The sequence below is a fragment of the Miniopterus natalensis genome, chromosome 8 (assembly GCF_054644295.1).
Source record: "Miniopterus natalensis isolate mMinNat1 chromosome 8, mMinNat1.hap1, whole genome shotgun sequence".
NCBI lineage: Eukaryota > Metazoa > Chordata > Mammalia > Chiroptera > Miniopteridae > Miniopterus > Miniopterus natalensis.
The window spans coordinates 634,862-652,243 of NC_142088.1; the positions used below are offsets into that span (position 1 = coordinate 634,862).

General features: G+C 59.7%; 1 protein-coding gene across 1 annotated transcript in view; it reads left to right on the top strand.

Moving 5' to 3' along the window:
* The first annotated feature begins 3,312 nt into the window (after positions 1-3,312).
* Positions 3,313-17,382, top strand: part of KIF1A (kinesin family member 1A) — a 59,861-nt gene continuing 45,791 nt past the window's right edge. The window contains exons 1-2 of the mRNA XM_087819465.1: positions 3,313-3,397; positions 16,315-16,482. Coding sequence (XP_087675591.1) covers positions 16,377-16,482 — 106 coding nt within the window. The 5' untranslated portion in view covers positions 3,313-3,397; positions 16,315-16,376. The remainder of the gene's footprint in view (positions 3,398-16,314; positions 16,483-17,382) is intronic.

A 17,382-nucleotide genomic window follows, 5' to 3' on the forward strand; every position in this document is an offset into this window, starting at 1 on the left:
CAAAGTATCGAAGGAAACAAACTTTGCACCTAGAATTTTACATCCAGCCAAATTGAAGGTATAATAAAAGCATCCCCAGGAATACCTTTAGCTGTTGATATTGTACAATTCTGGACAATATATGTGCATATTAGCTGCAGGGGCACACAGGGTTAACAAAGAAATGGGGTTTTAATCCAGGGCAGTGGCCACAGAATAGGAACAATAAAGGTAAACCAGTAGAAGAAAACTCACCACACTCAGTGAAAAAGAAATAGGAAAAGTTATACAGCGAATGGAAATTTTAAATAAGATGGCATAACTGATTATTGATATAACAGTTATTACGATAAATGTAAGTAACTTAAATTCCAATTAAAAGGAACCAATAGATTAGATTAAAAAATGTCAACAATGGGTTGCCTAAAAGAGATACACTTATAAAAAGATACAAAGTTTAGGACATAAGAGTTGGAGAAAGACATGCCAGATAAGCAATGAACCAGAGGAAACTGAGTTGACATCTTAATATATGACATTCACATTTGAGGCAAAAAAATAAAAACAGAAAAAACTCAGCAACAGAGAAGGCTACTAGAAGCATGCTGATGAAAGGGCCACACCCCTCAGAGTCCTTCTGACACCTAAGAATGCGCTTCAGTGAACACCCTGTGTCATCTCTCAGAATTGCAGGGAGAACTAGATATTTCAACACTGTAACTGGAGATTTTAATTTAAAAATAACAATTTAGCCCTGGCCAGTGTGGCTCAGTTTGTTGAGCGGTGTCTGTGCACCGGAGGCTCACTGGTTCAGTTCCCCGTCAGGGCACATGCTCGTGTTAGGAGCTTGATCCCCAGTAGGAGGCAGCTGATCAATGTTTCTCACACTGACGCTTCTCTCTCTCCGCCTCTCCCTTCCTCTCTCTCTAAAATCAATAAAAACATTGGAAAAAAATAATATAATAGCTCAAGCAGACAAAAATTAGCAGAATCTCCCAATCCTGGACTATTAAATACATACAAAACTCTATATCCATCAGAGATGCAGAATATTTACGGACACAGACCAGGTGTTTGGCCCTAAACAAGCCTGGATAAATTCCTGGGGTGAAATTCCATGCAGATGGAGCTGCTGTGCTCGGTTTGTGCTTCTAAACCCCTTTGCCCCAGGCTCTAAGAGGCAGCCCTAAGTGGACCTGGTGAGTGGGTGCCCCTGCCCTCCAGCTGGGTTCATCAGGAGGGAGCACTACCCCACCCGGAAGGAGGGAGAGTGAGGCCTAGGGGTTTGTTGCACACACCCCCAGGCTGCCTGCATCCTAGGCCTCTGCTCCTGCCGGGGGCCGGGCTCTCTTCTTCCCCACGCCCAGCCTGTGGTTTCCCTGCCTCCTCCCCACACCTTCCTAAGTAGTCCCCCTATCAAGCAAGGCTCAAGTTACCCAGCTGGAGCTGCCATCTGCTTTCTGCCAGGATCCTGACTGGACACAGGCTCCGTCCTCAAACAATAATGCAATCAACTTAGAAATTGGTAACAAAAGATTATAATAAAAGACATTTTATTGGAGAGTAAATAGCATTGTTAAATAACCCATGGGTTTAAAAAGAGATTATCAGGGACATTAAGAAATGTTTGGATGTGAATGGTAATGAAAGCACCGCGGTGGTATGTCCAAATTTGTGACAGGCGGCCAAGGTCCTGATGCCGAAGGACGCGCGTAGCTTTAAGTAGATCTATCAGAAAGCTGGGCTTCAAAACAAATGGGCTAGGACCTCGCTCACCTGAGAGCAAAGACCAAATCCAAAGAACCTGGAAAGAAGGAAATAATGGAAATAAATGAGATGAAAGGAGCGGTGGGAATATTAACAAAACTAAAAGCTGGTCCTTTGACAATGTTTTAAAATATTAAAAAAGAAAAACGCAAGTAAGCAAAATGCAGGATGAGAGAGGAGAGAGAAGCCCCGAAGCCGGGCATGTGAGAGTAAGTGCGGTGGTTCTAACGCCTCGGCGAAGGAGGTTAATTCCTGGGGACCCTAAAACACTTTTGGTTCAAATGGAGAACTTGACCGACCCGCAAGTGCGATAAAAAAGGAAACGATACAGACCCCCCGCCCCACCCCGGGGGCCCAGATAGGTTGTTTCCGCCAAAAGTTTGGAGGAAAAATAATTTCTCTGCTGCGCAAGGTGGTTCCAGGGACTAGTGAAAGGGGGCGCTGTCTGGGGGTGGAGGGCGGGGGGCTCCCGAGCAGCCCCGGGTCTGTGCCTGCGTCCTGGCTCCCTCCAGGCGCGCCCCGCGGATGCTGCAGACGAGGTGCCGCCCGCGCCCCGCCCGCGGGGCCGCCCGAGGGTCCGCGCGTCACGCGCACAGGCCTCAGCGCTGCCCCCGCACCTGCCCGCGCCGCCCGGAGGACGCTGACCGCGGGGCCGGCGGGTGTCCAGGCGGCGTGACGTCACCGCCCCGCCGCAGTTCCGGTGGGTGAGCCCGCCCCAGGCTTTGCCCGAGTCGCCCGCGCCGGCGGCGGGCGCAGGGATGCGCGTCGGTCCCCGGAGGCCAGAGAGACGCAGGGGATGGACCACGGCCGGGGGTGGCCAGTGTGGGCCCCGAGCAGCCTGTGACTTGGTCCCCAGAGTGAGGCTGGGAAGACAGGGTGTGAGGACAGCGGGGGGCTGGTCAGGAGGCTGGGGGGGTGTCCCCAGGCCCGGGGGCGCAGAGCGCGGCGGGGCGCCGGCCCCGGGTCGCGAGGTCCTGCAGGACTGTCCGCGACGCTCCCGCCCGCTCACCTGTTACACCCGAGCGGTGCCCCCGCGCCCCTCCCGCCGCGCCCTGGTGTAAGACCCACCCGAGCTTTGTTCCTTCGCAACCACGCGCTTGTGTTGGCCTCGCGGGTGGGGCCGGCAGAGAGATTTCGTGTTTTCACGTGAAAAGGGTCGGAGTCGAGAGCGCCCGGCTCGGAGCCCGCGGGCAAATTCAGGGGGTAGGGGCCCCGGGGCTGGGCGCCGCCCGGTCCCCTGTCCCCGGTCCCTGCGAGGGCGCGCGGCGCGCGGGGGCCCTGCCAGGAACTGGGCTCCGCGCCCAAGCTCGGGGGTCGGCCCCCGCCCTCCACCCGGCGCCTCGGTGTCAGCGGTGACGTCACGGCCGGACCCAGCCCCTTCGGCTCCATCCAGCTCCATCCCCGCGGCGGCCGCGACGCCGGTCCCTCTCCCCGCGCGACGAGCCAGCTGGCGGCGGGGCCCGGCGCCGCGCGCAGCCAACCAGGGCGGCGGGAGGGGCGCGGGGCGGGGCGGGCGGGGGGCGCGCAGCCCGTCACGCGGTGCGGCCGTCACAGCGCCCGGCGCGGCCCCGGAGCAGCAGCAGCTCCGCGCTCGGGACCCTGCCCGCGCCCTGCCCGCGCCATGCCAGGCCGTCGGCAGTGACGCCGCGAGGTAAGGCCGCCGCCCGGGGCTCCTGCGCCGCGCCCCGCATCCCGCACCTGCGGCCCGCATCCCGCACGAGCCCGACTGCGCCCCGCGGGGCGCTCGCACCGGCTCCGGCGTCCTGGTCGCGGCCTGAACCGCCGGCGCCGCGCGGCCCCTTCCCTTCCGCCGGCCCCCCTCCCCCGGGGAACGGGGGGCAATTCAGCGGCCGCCGCCCCCCACCCGCAGCCCGGCCCGGCCTCTGGAAAGGCCCTTCGCTGCGGCCCGCTGCGGCCGGACCCTGGGCTGGGCTGGGCGGGGGTCGCCGGGGGGGCGCCGCCGGGGCATCTCTAGGCCCCCCCTTCCCCCCTCCCCCCCGGCCCTCCCCCGCCCTCCCCTCCCCTCCCCTGGAGACGGGCCCGGAGCGGCACGCGGCGCGCGCCGAGCAGGACCGGCGGGGGCGGGAGGGATGGAGAGGAGCCGGCGCGGACGGGGGAGCGGGGAGGGGCGCGGGGAGGGCTCCGGGGCGCGGGTGCGGGGTGCGGGCTGCTGCCCGGGTCCCCGGGGTGGGGGAGGGCGGATGCCGGAGCCGAGAGCGGAACGCGCGAGGGCGCGGCGCGGGGGCTGCGGCGGGAGGGCCGGGCCCGGGTCGTGCGCACCGCGGGGCTGCCCGGCACCCTCCCCGCGCTCTCCCCGGGGACCCTGGCTCCCCCCAGAGGACGGGCGGCCTGGGAGGGGCCGCCTGAGCCCGGTGACAGGTGCGGCCCCGCGGGCGGGGCGGGGGCTGCGGGCGGCGGCTCGGGTGTCGGGAGCTGACCCCGCGGGCGGACCCCTCGCTCCAGCTCTCCCCGGGCCCGGGCGGGGGCGGGGGCGGGGGCGGGCGCGGGGTGGGCGGGGGCCGCGAGGGAATGCAAGTCATGGGCCTGCGAGGCGCGGGCGCGACGCCACGGCGCGGACCCGAGGCGCGCCCACGGCGCTGGACCCGCGGATCCCCGGGCGCGCGGACCCCCCCCGCGCGGCCGGCTCTGGGGGCTGAGGGCCGAGCTGGGGCTGCGGAGAGGGGGTGCGGCCCGCCCTGGCCCCGGGGGCGCAGGCTCGGAGCGCCCGTCCCGGAGTCACCGCCGCCCCCCTCCGCCCGCCCGGGGCTCCGCGGCGCCGCCGGGCCACCCGCCTCGGGTCCGAGGAGGCAGCTGCGGCCCGAGAGGAAACTGGGGTCCGGCGTGGGGGGCTGGGGTGCACCTGCGGCGGCCATTTTGCAGGTGTGGCTGCGGGAGGAGGGGGCCAGGCCTGGCGCAAGCGTGGGGCGCAGCGGGGCGCAGCGGGGCGCAGTGGGCGCAGCGCCCGCAGTGCAGGGCGAGCATCTGAAGACGGGGCGCGTGTCCCCCGCGGGGTGCGGGCGCAGGGCAGCGAGGCTGGGGTCAGGCGTGGAGTCAGGCCCAGCCCCGAGGCGCCCAGGGAGGGCCCCCAGGCACAGGCCCCGGCCCCAGCCCGGGGGTCCCCCGACTGCCCCCGGGGCGCCGCCTCACCAGCTACAGCCGGGCGGAGACCTGCTGCTGCCCAGAGTCCAGGCTCCCCTGGGGGGGCTGAGGCGGTTCCCAGACCCACCGGCCCTTCAGCCCTCCCCGGTGTCACCGCCGCTGACCCTGGGCTGTGTCCTTCAGAAGCAGAGCAGGGAGTCGTCCCGTGGGCCCTGTGGAGGGCCGGTGGGGTTGTGGGAGGGACACGGGTGGGTGGAGGTGGGAGCCTGGGGCGAAGGGAGAGCCTTCCTCGGTCACTCAGCTCCATGGCCAGCCCCGGAGGGCCAGCTGGGTCTGGCAGGGTGGGAACCTTTTGATGGGGACCTGGTCCCACGGGATGGGGGCAGGGGGTGATGTGGAGAGGCTGCCAGCACCGGACCATGCCCTGGCCTTTAGGATCGGCTGACCGTGCACTTCTGAGAGCTGGGAGGGCCTGAGATGGAGAGTGGCTGCTGGTCAGGGGTCACTCGGCAGCTAGTGACCCCCGGGATGAGCATGTGGCTGTCCTCCTGCCCAGCCCATTGAGTGTCCTTAGGCCCAGGACAGGGTTCACCACCCCAGGGGCCACAGGGGACTGTGCCTGTCATCTTTACTGCCCCTCTCCCGCCCATGCCCGGGAGCACCTCAGAACTAACTCTGTTGGGACTGGACCATACCCTGCCCCAAACCTGTCGGCCTGGCGTGTCCAAGGGCACAGCCAGGCTGGTGGGCCAGTGAAGTCCTCGGTTCTGTTTCTGTTCTCTTAGCTGCCCTCCTCTGCCTGCCTGGTATCCCCCCACCCTCCGCACACAGCCGTGCCCAGGGCTGGGGCAGGGGTCCTGATGGCGCCTGTGCCCCACCTGAACTAGCAGGTTTGCTGTTTGACTCCTGACAGTGACCAGGTCGTGTTTAACTCCTGATCCAGGCTGCGAGCTGAGGGGTGCTGGCTGACCCCAGGCTCCCCCAGAGCCCCCAGCCCCATGACCCAGTGAAGGGTCATTGCAGTGGGGTCTGTGGAAGGGTGGAGGGCACAGTCAAGGTCAGCTGTCAGCTGAGGCAGAGCCTCCTGACCCTTCCTGTCCCTCCCAGCCCTTTGTGGGGGCCTCAGCCCCCCCCCAACACTACCCACACCTGATTTCTCCCCAGCTCCAGGCTTGGCCTTTGAAGCTGAAGCTGAACCCCCTGTGGCCTGAGTGCCACCCAGGTCCAGACACTCTGCCTGGGTGGCTGGCTCCCCCGTCTCTAAACTGCCTCACCCTGGGTTTAATCTCCTAATCCCTGGATTGGGGAAGTGCCCCCTCCTGCCCCTGCTCAGATTTTAGCCCCTGGGCGGGTGCCTAAGGAGGGCAAATAGAAGGAGGGCAAGCCTGGACCCCGCCAGGTTCCCTGTTCTTACTCCCCCCAACTCCCCCCCAACATTTGCACACTCGCCTCACTACACACACACTCACCCCCCCAGGCTCACACACACACACACACACACACACACACACACACAGGGTTTGCAGCCGGCTATGTCCATGTGAGGTTCTTGGATCCCTTCAAAGGCTGCCACCACCTCGAAGCCCTCTGTGAGCACCCCTGGGGTGTCACCCCATCTCCCTATAGGTTGGGGGTGGGGAGGAAGAGCGTGGGCGTTTACTGGGTGCCGACTGCATTGTACATGTCATGTGAGCCCCTCGTCTGATGCCCAGGGACCCCATGAGGCGGGTGGTGTTCTGTCTTACAGACTTGGAGACTGGGGCTCCTGAGAAGGGTGTGCCTTGTCAGGGAGGACTGGGACTCTCCCCAGTTTCCCGTGACTTCCAGAGCTCTCTGTCCCGCTCTCTGCCTTCCCACAGCCCTACCCCACTCCTCTCCCCCACCCCCACCCCCACCCCCACCGGCCAGCATAGTGCTCTACCCACCCACACAGCCGGCGCTCAGTAAATGCTGTTTCCAGGTTGAGCTGGTAGCTTTAACCCAAGTGGCCCATTTCCTGAGGGCCCAGGGCGAGCAGCTGCCACCCTGTCAGGGGTGGACCCTCTGTGTGTCTCCCACTCGGCCTTCGGGTTCCTGAGGCAGCTGCCTCCCTTCCTCTGGGTCTCCTGAAATGTAGCTCTCAGCTATGGTGGAATTGCCCCAACTGCTCCTGCAGGCTCCACTCCCTTGAGCCCAGCCTGTGGCCCTCCCTCAGAGGGAGGTGTGACACCCAGGAGTACCCGAGAGGGGTGTCAGGTGTCCTGGTCCCACCCATGGCTCTCATCTTCTTTCTCCATCTGTCATCAGCTCAGGCCAGGGTGGCAAGGGGCAGGGCTGGTCTGTTAATGCCCAAGACCATGGGGCACTGGGCCCAGGTTTCTGTGGGGCCGTCATGGGGCCGAGGCAAGGGGGTCACTCAGCTGCTCAGTTTCATTCTCCACCTGCCTTTGGGGCCAGGGCCACAGGATGGCCATGGTCCCTGGTGCCTGGGAGGCAGCAGCTGCAGGGTGCAATGGGCCAGGCCCAGACCAGAGGAGGAATCTTAGGGCCGCATCCATCCCCTTCGCTCTGGCTTCACACTCAGGCGGGACATTCTTGGTGTTTTCTCTACCTAAATCTGAGCTTTTTCTTATATTGAGTGCATTTCTAATGTCTCCATCTCTCCCCAGCTCTCAGTCACACTCTCTCCCTGACACCCCACCCCTGGGGGCCATCTCCATCCCCGAGTTGGAGCCTGTGTCTCGGCCCCCAGAGCTGCTTCTTTCTTGGTTTCCTGTCTTGTTTTGCTGGAGTACATCCTGTGTGACTCCCTAGAATGGGAGCTGAGTCCTTGGCTGAGGGAGAGCATCTCCGCTTGCCCTACGCTGGGTGGGCGGATGGTTTCTCGGGCAGCAGGCCCTTGTTTCTGATAAATCATTTCCCAGAGAACGCGAAAGGCCTTGTCATCAATGGTTGCATCCCGTTGCTTCTGGGAAATCTTTGTCAGCAACTCACATTTCCTCTCTGGAATCCCTTGGGACCCCTTCTCTCTGTGGGGCTCCTGCCATCGCGTGGGTGGGTCTGCGTTTACCGAGGACCGGAGCTCTCCTTCCACCCGCCGCCTGCTCCTCCCTGCTTGTCTTCTCGGCTCTCTTCCCCGAATCTCTGCCTTGGTCGTCTGTGGTCTTGTCTTTCCCCTCATGTATTCTGTCTCCTTGTTGCTGTCCCATGTTCTGGACAACTTTTGGCCTCACTTCCGAGTTCCTTCTTGGAATTTTGTGTTCAGCATTCACACTTCGTGTCTGAGAGCTCCACCTCCCTTGCCTTGATCTTCGTGTTTTGAAAGTGCAGTGTCTTCTCCCCCGGCCGGCGTGGCTCAGCGGTTGAGCATCGACCTATGAACCAGGAGGTCAGGGTTCGAGTCCCAGTCAGGGCACATGCCGGGGTTGTGGGCTCCATCCCAGCAGGGGGCGAGCAGGAGGCAGCTGAGCCACAACTCTCTCATCAGTGGTGGTTCTGTCTCTCCCCCTCTCTCTGAAGTCAATAAAAGATACATTAAAAAAAGAAAGTGTAGCGTCTTCCTGAAACATTCTGAATACAGTAACAGAGGTCTGGGGATAGTTGCTTGCTTTTGCTTCTGTTGCTCGGTTTCTCTTTCCCTCGGGCTTGTTTTCTGCTGGTTGGTTCAGTCCTTCACCTTGAAGCTCTGTGCTCCGCTCGTGCATGTGGAGGCCTCACTGGTCCGTTCACGGGAGGGAGGTCGTCAGGCTGGTTTCCCCTGATCTGAGTGGGGCTCCTGCGGGAGCTGAGTGGGGTGTGCACCGGCAGGCCTTGCTCTAGGTGGAGGGGTGGGCGTGGCTGCCCAGCAGTCCCCCGATACCTGATCGTGGGGTGCCTGCAGCGCGCTGAAGGCTTCCCTCTTGCCAGAGGTTTCCTCCCGTTTCTATGGAGAGGAACTTCTGCTGTTTGCCTGGGGCACTGGCAGCCTCTGCCCCTGTGAGGGTGGGGGGGGTGATGTTCTAGGACACTCTGCACCCAAGGTGCCCTTTGCAGCCTGCACCTCCTTCCCCAGCCTGTGACCATCTGCTCAGCAGACAGCAGTTTCCCCCAAAGGGACCCCGAAGGGTTTTCCTCACCCCTCCTGCCCCGGCGCTGTTGGGGGGAGCCCTCCCTCCCTCCTCCCTCCCTCCCTCCCTCCCGTCCGCCCTCCCTCCCTTCCTCCCCCCAGTGCTTCTTTTACAGAGGTGAGTGTAGGATAGTTAACAGTCCGCAGTTAACTCAATACCAATGAGGGGCAGAGCCGTGCCTGTGCTTTGAGGGGTCTGGAAAAAGAGAATTCCTTTGACATCCTAAAGATATGTGACCATAGATGCAAAAGACAATAGACAGGCTCAGTGAAGGTAAAGACTGACCTTTGTCAGGGAAGATGCTGGCCTAGGACATGACTACCCTCCATGAACTGCTTTTAGTTAAAAAAGTTTTAATTTCAGACCATCCTTTGTGGTTACTTTAGGCCTCTGAGTTTGAAAGGCCACCATGCAGGCCTCCCCTGAGCTTGTCAGGTTTAGTATGTGGCCACTTTTTGTCCACATAGGAATGGAGGGATCAGGAAAACCCTGTTTGGGCTGGTAGAGCCGCAAATGTCTCCGCACTGTGTGTGAGCTCCGGGGTGACTCGGTGGCCTTTGCCTGGACCATGTGGGCTTGGACTAGTACTCCACAGACCCAAGGGTCTCCCTACGCACATTTCTGGAGCTCCGTTACTGAGCAACTCCTTCCAGATCTCCGACCCACCGCTCCCAGCTGCCTCGGCCTGCCCGGACTCAGACCTCCATCCCCCCAACCCATGAAGCTGCTGAGCCCGGCCAGCGTGGCTCAGTGGTTGAGCATCAACCTATGGACCTTGAGGTCTCGGTTCGATTCCCCGTCAGGGCACATGCCTGGGTTTTGGGCTCGATCCCCAGTCGGGGGCGTTGGCAGGAGGCAGCCGATGGATGTTTCTCTCTCATCATTGATGTTTCTGTCTCTCCCTTTCCTTCCCTCTTTCTGAAATCAATAAAAACATAATATTTTTTAAAAAGCTGCTGAGAGGTTTGAGGGGTTGTAGGGCTCACTTGGCATGTTTCCCTTCTCTCAGGACCACAGGCCTGCGCGGCCTGTTGTACGGTGTCTGGAAACGGCTGTTTCGTGTGCTCATCCCGGGTGCTCGCTGTTGGCCGTGGGAGGTTCACTGTGGTCCTGGCGACCCCACCACGGCGCCCGGGGCTGTGGCCCATCCTATTCTCAATGTCAGTTACCGCTAAGCTCACCTGTATCTCCAGCCTGATTTCTCCTTTTGTATATTTGTTAATTAGAAGTTTATTTAAAAATTTCTAAACATAGGGGCTTTAATGATCTTTGACTGATTGTTAATTGAATTGTGTTCAAATTACATGATCCATTTGATTCAGACTTTGAAACCCATCAGGAGTCGCCTTGTGGCCCATGACGTGGTAAAATATTGTAAATGGCCCGTATGCGTCAGAAAAGGATGTTTCTCTGATTTTCGAGGACAAGAGCACGTGCTGGTCCGTGATCGCTGTGCTGTTGGACCTTCCACAGCCTTACAGCTGCACGTCTGACCCGTCAGCCCGAGCGGCGCGTCGGGTTCCTGCCGGGGTGAACCGGTGAGTCCGCCTTGCGGCCTGAGTCCCAGCCTCCGTGTTAAGGATTCATCATTTTCTCTCCCCGGGACCCGAGTTCTGGGTAATTTTTTCTGACATATATTCCAGTTCATTAATTCTCTGTTCAGCTCCATTTAATTAGCTGATTAACATGTGTGCTAAGTTTCAAATTCAAATGATTACATTTTATTTCTAAAGGTCGTGCATGGCTGTTGGGGCTTATTTCTGTGAACGTTTTACGCAGACTCACTCTATGTCCGAGCCCCTGACGATCTCATTCCGGTTCCCTTTCCCTTTCCTCCTGTCCCCCTGGACTCTTTTTGTGCTGTTAATCCTCACGCGAGGACACTCGTTCCACTGATTTTGAGAGAGAGGGGGAAGGAGGGAGGGGGAAGGAGAGAGAGACGGAGACACCAACGTGAGAGAGACACATCAAGGGGTTGCCTCGAACCCGAGGCCCTTCGGGGCGCGGGCTGACGCTCTAACCACTGGGCCGTGCCAGCCGCAACGCTTGCTCAAGGTGAATTGCTTCTCTGGTGTCTGGTAACGTTCGACTGTGAGCTCATGTTTGACCGACCATCTGCGGGGACACTGGGGACCTGAGGGGAGGAAGCCGTTTCCAAGGAGGATTCGATTTGCTTCGCGAGGCGCCGGGGGGCAAACACCTGAGACCGGCTCTGCGCTGGCTTCTCGGTTGGGTTTGCTGATCGCGCAGGTGTGGCCAGTGCGGAACCCGGACTCGCGCGAGGACAGGTCTGGGGCCTCACATCCTCAGGAACACCGGCTTTTTCGCTTGTGGAGCTGAGTCGTTCAGGTCAACTCCCCCGTGTCCCTTTGACCGCAGGCGGCTTTCCCCCGCCTCCCATTCCACTGGGGCTGTCGCTTCCGAGGATCCACTTTCTGTGGTGATTTGCATCCAGTCCTGACTCGCACGTGATCGAGGCCACGCCTCCCACCCCCACCCAGCGGGCGAAACTGCCCGCGTTTCTGGTGCCCTGGCCGGGTGGCTCGGTGGGTGGAGCGTTGTCCTGTCCACCTGCAGGTCACCCGTCCGATCCCCGGTCAGGCCACATACCCAGGTTGCAGATGTTTCTCTGTCTCCCCCCTCCTCTGTCTCTAAAATCAATAAAAACGTTAAAGAAATGCCCGCACTGCCTCCCAGGGGGGCTTGCGGCCTTCCCTGCGGCCCTTCCTTCCTCTTTTTACATCCTCGGGGTTCTCTCGGTCATTCTGACCCCGCTTTCCCTCCCGCCTGCCCGGGTGATTTCAAATGGGGCCGGGTCCCGTCCATCGTTTGCCGGAGCAACAAACTGTCTATGGACTTCACACAGACAGTGTGTGTCCCCCAAAATGAGGCTTTTAATTAATTTATTTACCTGAACCATTTGGTAATTACTTTAAAAATAATTCTGCTTCCTGTGGGATTTTTTTCTTTGACCCGAGGGTTATTTAGAATTGTATCGCTTAGTGTTCAGGCAATTGGGGGATTTCTGGTTGTTTTTGTATCGTGTGTAGCTTAATTTCGAGGTCAGAGAACATACGGGGGGGGGGGGCAAAAAGTAGGTTTACAGTTGTGAGCACAGGGAACAGGTTATCCCTGTGGCATTATTATTTATTAATTATCATAGTGTTTCCCATACAAACAACTGGAAACCTTTTGCCGACCCCTGTATGTCTTAAGATTTTAATTTTAAATGGAAATGTGTTCGAGTTTGCTCGATGACCAGCCTGTGGCTAATTTTAGTAAATGTTCTATGTGCGCTTTAAAGGAACGTGTACGATACATCTTTTCCCAGCTCGGTACCTGATAGAACAAGCGGACCAGACATTTTTATTTTTTTAAATTTTCTATTTCTCTGTGTCTTTTTTATTTAAAGGTGTCCCTTATCATCAGCAGAATATAATTTTTTAGATTTGTTCTGACAGCTCGGATGTGGGTTTTCCTTGCGCTCTTTCCCTTCCTCTGGCGTTTCCACCTCAACTGCCTTCTGTAGGATTAAGAAAAATATTTGAAATTTTTATTTGTCTTGCTAATAACTTATCCATTCTTTTCCTGCTTTTGAAATGACTAATCTAGCAATTGAGACAGGTGCCCTCCACCTCCTCATAGAGAGTTTTACTTTTCTACCTTTCACGATAATGTCGCCCGGACCCAGGAACCTCGTTTTTGGCCCCATCACATCTGTTGAGAAGTCGATTGTCAGTCTCACGTTTGTTCCTTTAAAGGTTGTGTGTCTTTTTTTTTTCTTTTCTTTTCTGGCTGCATTTAGGACTTTTCTCTTTATCTTTGGTATCAGCAGTCTTTTTTTTAAAAAAATGTTTTTATTGATTTTGGAGAAAGAGGAAGAGAGAGGGAGAGAGAGAGAAGCTGGGGGCCCACAGCCTGGGCAGGTGGCCTGGCTGGGACTCAAACGGGCGACCCCCCGGTGCACGGGGGCAGTGGGCCCTTCCCGCTGGGCGGCGGGATCAGCGGTCTTGGTATGATGTGGTTTTCTTTGTATTTATCCTGCTTTGTGTTTGCACGGCTTCTTGAATCTGTGGCTTGAGAGGCTTCAGCAGTTTTAGACGATAAACGGTCGTTATATTTCTAGAGGCAGAGAAACAGCGATGTGAGAGCAGAACATCCGTCGGCTCCCTCCTGCAACCCGGGCATGTGCCCTGATCGGTCATCGAACCAGGGACCTCTTGGCGCCTGGGGCGATGCTCACCCATTCAGGTGTGGCCCTGTCACTTTTCACGCCTAATAACTTGCTGTGAGGTCAGACATTACCTATTCGAACACCAGAGAGGCTCCAGGTGGCTCACCTCCTTTCTTCTGGGCAGGTGGGGCGGAGGGTTGTCTCTAATCCAGTCAAAGATGCTGAGTCAGGTAAAGCTCATCTCACCTGTGGCTCTGCCCTGCCTTTAGGTCCTGTGCCTCCCAGGCCTTTCGAATCTGGCCTGGGGCGATCGCTGGGGCCCCTCCTCCAGTGGGTTCGGGGCTCTGAGCTTTTCTCCGTAGCACCTGGGACCGTGGGAGCCTCCTCTTTGGTTGTCAGAGGCTTCTGCTTCGGTATTTAGATTTCCACCCCTCGTCCCTTCCCAGTTTGCACCTGTCTTAAGGGGAGGACTGGCCATCTGCTTGGCTCCGCTCTGCTTCTTCCTCCTGGGACCTTGGCCCCTCTAGTTTGTTTCTCTTGACCAGAGGCTCTGCGGGTTCCCCCGTCCCTCAGCAACGGCTGTCTGCCTGGGAAGACTCCGGATTCCCAGCCTCTCGCTTGGCGACCAGAATGCAAACAGGCTCCGAGGGGAAGTGTGGCGGACGTTGATGTCGCCTCCCGCCCTGGCGGCCCGTCTCCGGAGCCTGGCCCGCTAGTCTGCGTGGCTCCCGTAGCTCATTCATTCCTCGGAGCAGATTTAAAATTTTTATCCAGCTGCTCTTGATCCTGGGGTCCCTCTGGGGACGAGCGGTCCCCACCCCATCCTCACGGACAGGAGGCTGGGATGCTGCTGGAAGGGGGCCTTTGGGCCAGATTCTCCTGAGGGTGGTGATTGCAGGCAAGGAGAGTGAGGCAGAAGGTCCCCTTCCAGGCTGAGCCTCAGCCAGGGGGTGGGGCCGGGGCAGCTTTGGTGAAAGGTTTCCTTGGTGAACAGGTTTCCGTACCTTTGCGATTCCTGTGAATCGCCGCCGTCCCAGCAGGCGGGGGTTTGAGGCTGTGCCCCGGCGTCGTCGGACAGCCCCTCACGCCTGTGGCTGCACCGCTGCCAGAGTGACAGTCCCTTCGTGGCCCTGTCCTGAAGCCGGAGGTGCCTCTGGGCTGCGCTTCCCCTCCCCGGCCTCCCCAGAGCCCCCGGGTGCTTTCCCTCTCTGTACCCCATCCCAGATCTGGGCACATGGGGAGCTGGCCACAGTCCACTGTGCTGGACGAGGCTCACTGCTCCCTCCCTGGAATTCAAGGCCGGCTGGAGCCAGGGGCTGGGGTCAGCCGGTGCAGGACAGGATGAGCGCTGCCGCCAACAGGAGCGCCTGCCCGCCTCGGCCTGCCCCTTTGCCCAGGGTTCCCTTTGGGCACCTCAGCCAGGCACCGTCCTACCTGTAGGCCAGGCCGTGCCCCTGCAGGGGGAAGAATGGGGTGTCCTGTGGGACCCCCTCACCAAGCCCAGGTCTTGCTGCTCCCCGAGTCCCCACCTCCTCGGCCTGGGACACTCCGGCAGGGAGGCCCCCGCCTGCCTCCCCTCCTGTCCCGTTGAATCTTGCTGTGGACTCTGTTTTGTCCACTCACCTCCGATGTGTGGACAGGTCAGTCCAGGTGCAGCCCTCTCGAGCTGGCGCCGACCTGGCGCAGAGCAGAGCCCACCCGGGCCTGTGTCCTGAGGGGCAGCTGCTTCCTCGGCGTGACCTTCATAGCCGTGAAGGTCACCCTCACCCTCCCTGGGGCCGTGTCGCGGAGCAGGCCCGGCAGCCTCCGCCGCACTGCAGCGGCTCACTCCCAGCATCCTTCACTCGTCCGTGGTGTGGTGCCTTTCTTAAAAAACAAGGTTAAAAAAATATTTCCTTCCCTTCCCTGCGTTGACTCTTTCTGTGTGACCCTTTCCTGTTTGTCGTAGTCTCTGTGTCTCTTGCTGGAGGGCGAGGCCCCAGCCGGTCTCCCCCCTGCGCGGGGGAGGCTGGGGCCTCATGGCTGGACCTGTGGGTGCAGTTCACCTGTGTGCTCACACCCACCCTCAGCGGCCCTCAGACCCCCTCCCCCGGCAGGACAGAGCCTCGCTGTCCCCAGAGCAGCCTGTGGCATCTGCCTGGCGCGGGGAGGCGGAGGGGGCAGGGTCCTGGATGTTCAGCGGGGGCGGGATGGGGGCCTGAGGGTCTCCATTAGTCTGCTAGGGTTGCTGCAACGAAGTGCCGCCGGCAGGGTGCCTTAGGCAACAGAACCCATCGCCTCACGGTCTGGAGGCTGGACGTCCAGGTGTAGGCAGAGCCGGTTCCTCCAGAGGCTGGAGGGAGGTGGGCCCTGGGCCTCTCCAGCTCCTGGTGGCCACTGTCCGTCTCTGATGTTCCTGGGCGTGTGGACGCATCGTCCCGTCTCCGCCTCTGTCTTCGCAGGGCAGTCTCCCTACACGTGTCTGTGTCCAGATGCCCCTTATTATGAGGACACCGATCACGTTGGGCTAGGGGCCCACCCGACTCTAGTGTGAGCTCATTTCATTTTATTTTTAAAAAAAATATATTTTTAATGATTTCAGAGAGAGGAAGGGAGAGGGAGAGAGAGAAGCATCAGTGATGAGAGAGAAACACTGATCGGCTGCCTCCTGCACGCCCCCCCCCCCCCCCCGCCAGCCCGGGCATCGAGCCCTGACCTCCTGGTTCACACGTCGATGCTCAACCGCCGAGCCATGCCGGCTGGACGAGCTGGGCCTTATTTTAACTAGTTACGTCTGCAAGGACCCTAATTCCAAATGAGGTCGCGTTCTGAGGTCCTGGGGGTTGGGGCTTCCCCATGTGAACTTGGAGGGGACATAATTCAGCCCATAACAGGGCCTAAGCTCCTTCCGGCAACTTCCCACAAACTCGCGTTTTGGGTGTTGCCCAGCTGGCCTGCGGGGGACCCTGGTGTCTTTCTGGGTCCCGCAAAGTGGTCGTTTCTTGTTAGGCTCTGGCTTCCTGGGCTCCAACCATCCCCTTAGCTAAATTCTTTTCTGAAATTCATGCTGTTTCTCCCCCGAAGCTGTCCCTCCAGTGCCTGTCCCTGTGGACTGGACCCTGGGGCAGGTGTCAGTAAGGATCCGGGGGCGGAGGGTTCGATCTCCAACCTGAAGCGCCCGTCCTGCCTTTTTGGAGATCATCTCCAACTCGTGGCTCCCTTTTCCCTAAGGTGTCTCCCGTGCTCGCTGGGTCTCTTGCCACCTCCCGGAGTGACCCACGAAGGCTGCAGAGATGGCCGGGGCCTCGGTGAAGGTGGCGGTGCGCGTCCGCCCCTTCAACTCCCGAGAGATGAGCCGCGACTCCAAGTGCATCATCCAGATGTCGGGAAGCACCACCAGTGAGTATCCGCCGCGGCGGGGTCGTGGCGGCCGCGGCGGGATTGCCAGCGGCCGCTGTGGGTACTTGGGCCCTGGGTCCTGCCTCCCGGCCAGACACAGCCTTGCCCTGGCCCCGCTCCCTCCATGTCCGCATGGTGTGTAGGTTTCCTGGGGCTGCAGGAACAGGTGACCACAAACTGGGTGGTATAAAATGACAGAAACGCGTTCTCTCGCAGTTCCGAAGGCTGGAGCCTGAAATCGAGGTGCTGGCAGGGCCGACGTGTCCCCGTTTTCACGTGGCCTCCTTGTGGGGACACTGGTCCGTGGGCTTAGCTCCCTCCCTCCTCTAGTGTGGCCTCATCTTCACAGCTAATCACACCTGCAAAGACCTGTTTCCAGATAAGGCCACATTCTGAGGTTCAGGGGACATGAATTTTAGGGGACACTATTCCACCCACGGTTACTGACTCCCTGTCTTATTTTAGCTGCCCTGGCTTCATAAATTGCTTTCCTTTGTCTGCTCTTTTGCTGTGTTTCTAATAGTCACCCCAGAGCCTTCGGGGAGCGGGGCCTGGAGTCAGTGTGATGAGTAGGAGGCAGGAAGAGGGAGGCAGACTCGGGAAGGTCAGAGAGGCAGACATGCCCTGGGGCCCCTGGCGCACAGGGTCGGGCTGCTGGCAGCTGCTGGAGGGGGGAGAGGATGCCTCCAGACCCCCGGCTCCTCCTGTTGTGACACCCATTTGTAGTGAGTTTCGGCTCGGGGGCAGACGCGTGGGCAGAGCTCACGGTCTGAGTGGCACCCGGACCCAGAGCAGGAGCCCTTTGCCCACTCGGACACCGGGAGCTGCCTTGGTCACCCAGCGACCCTGTGCTGTCTCGGTGCCTAACCGCCTGGGAAGTCGGCCCCCACGTGCCGTCGT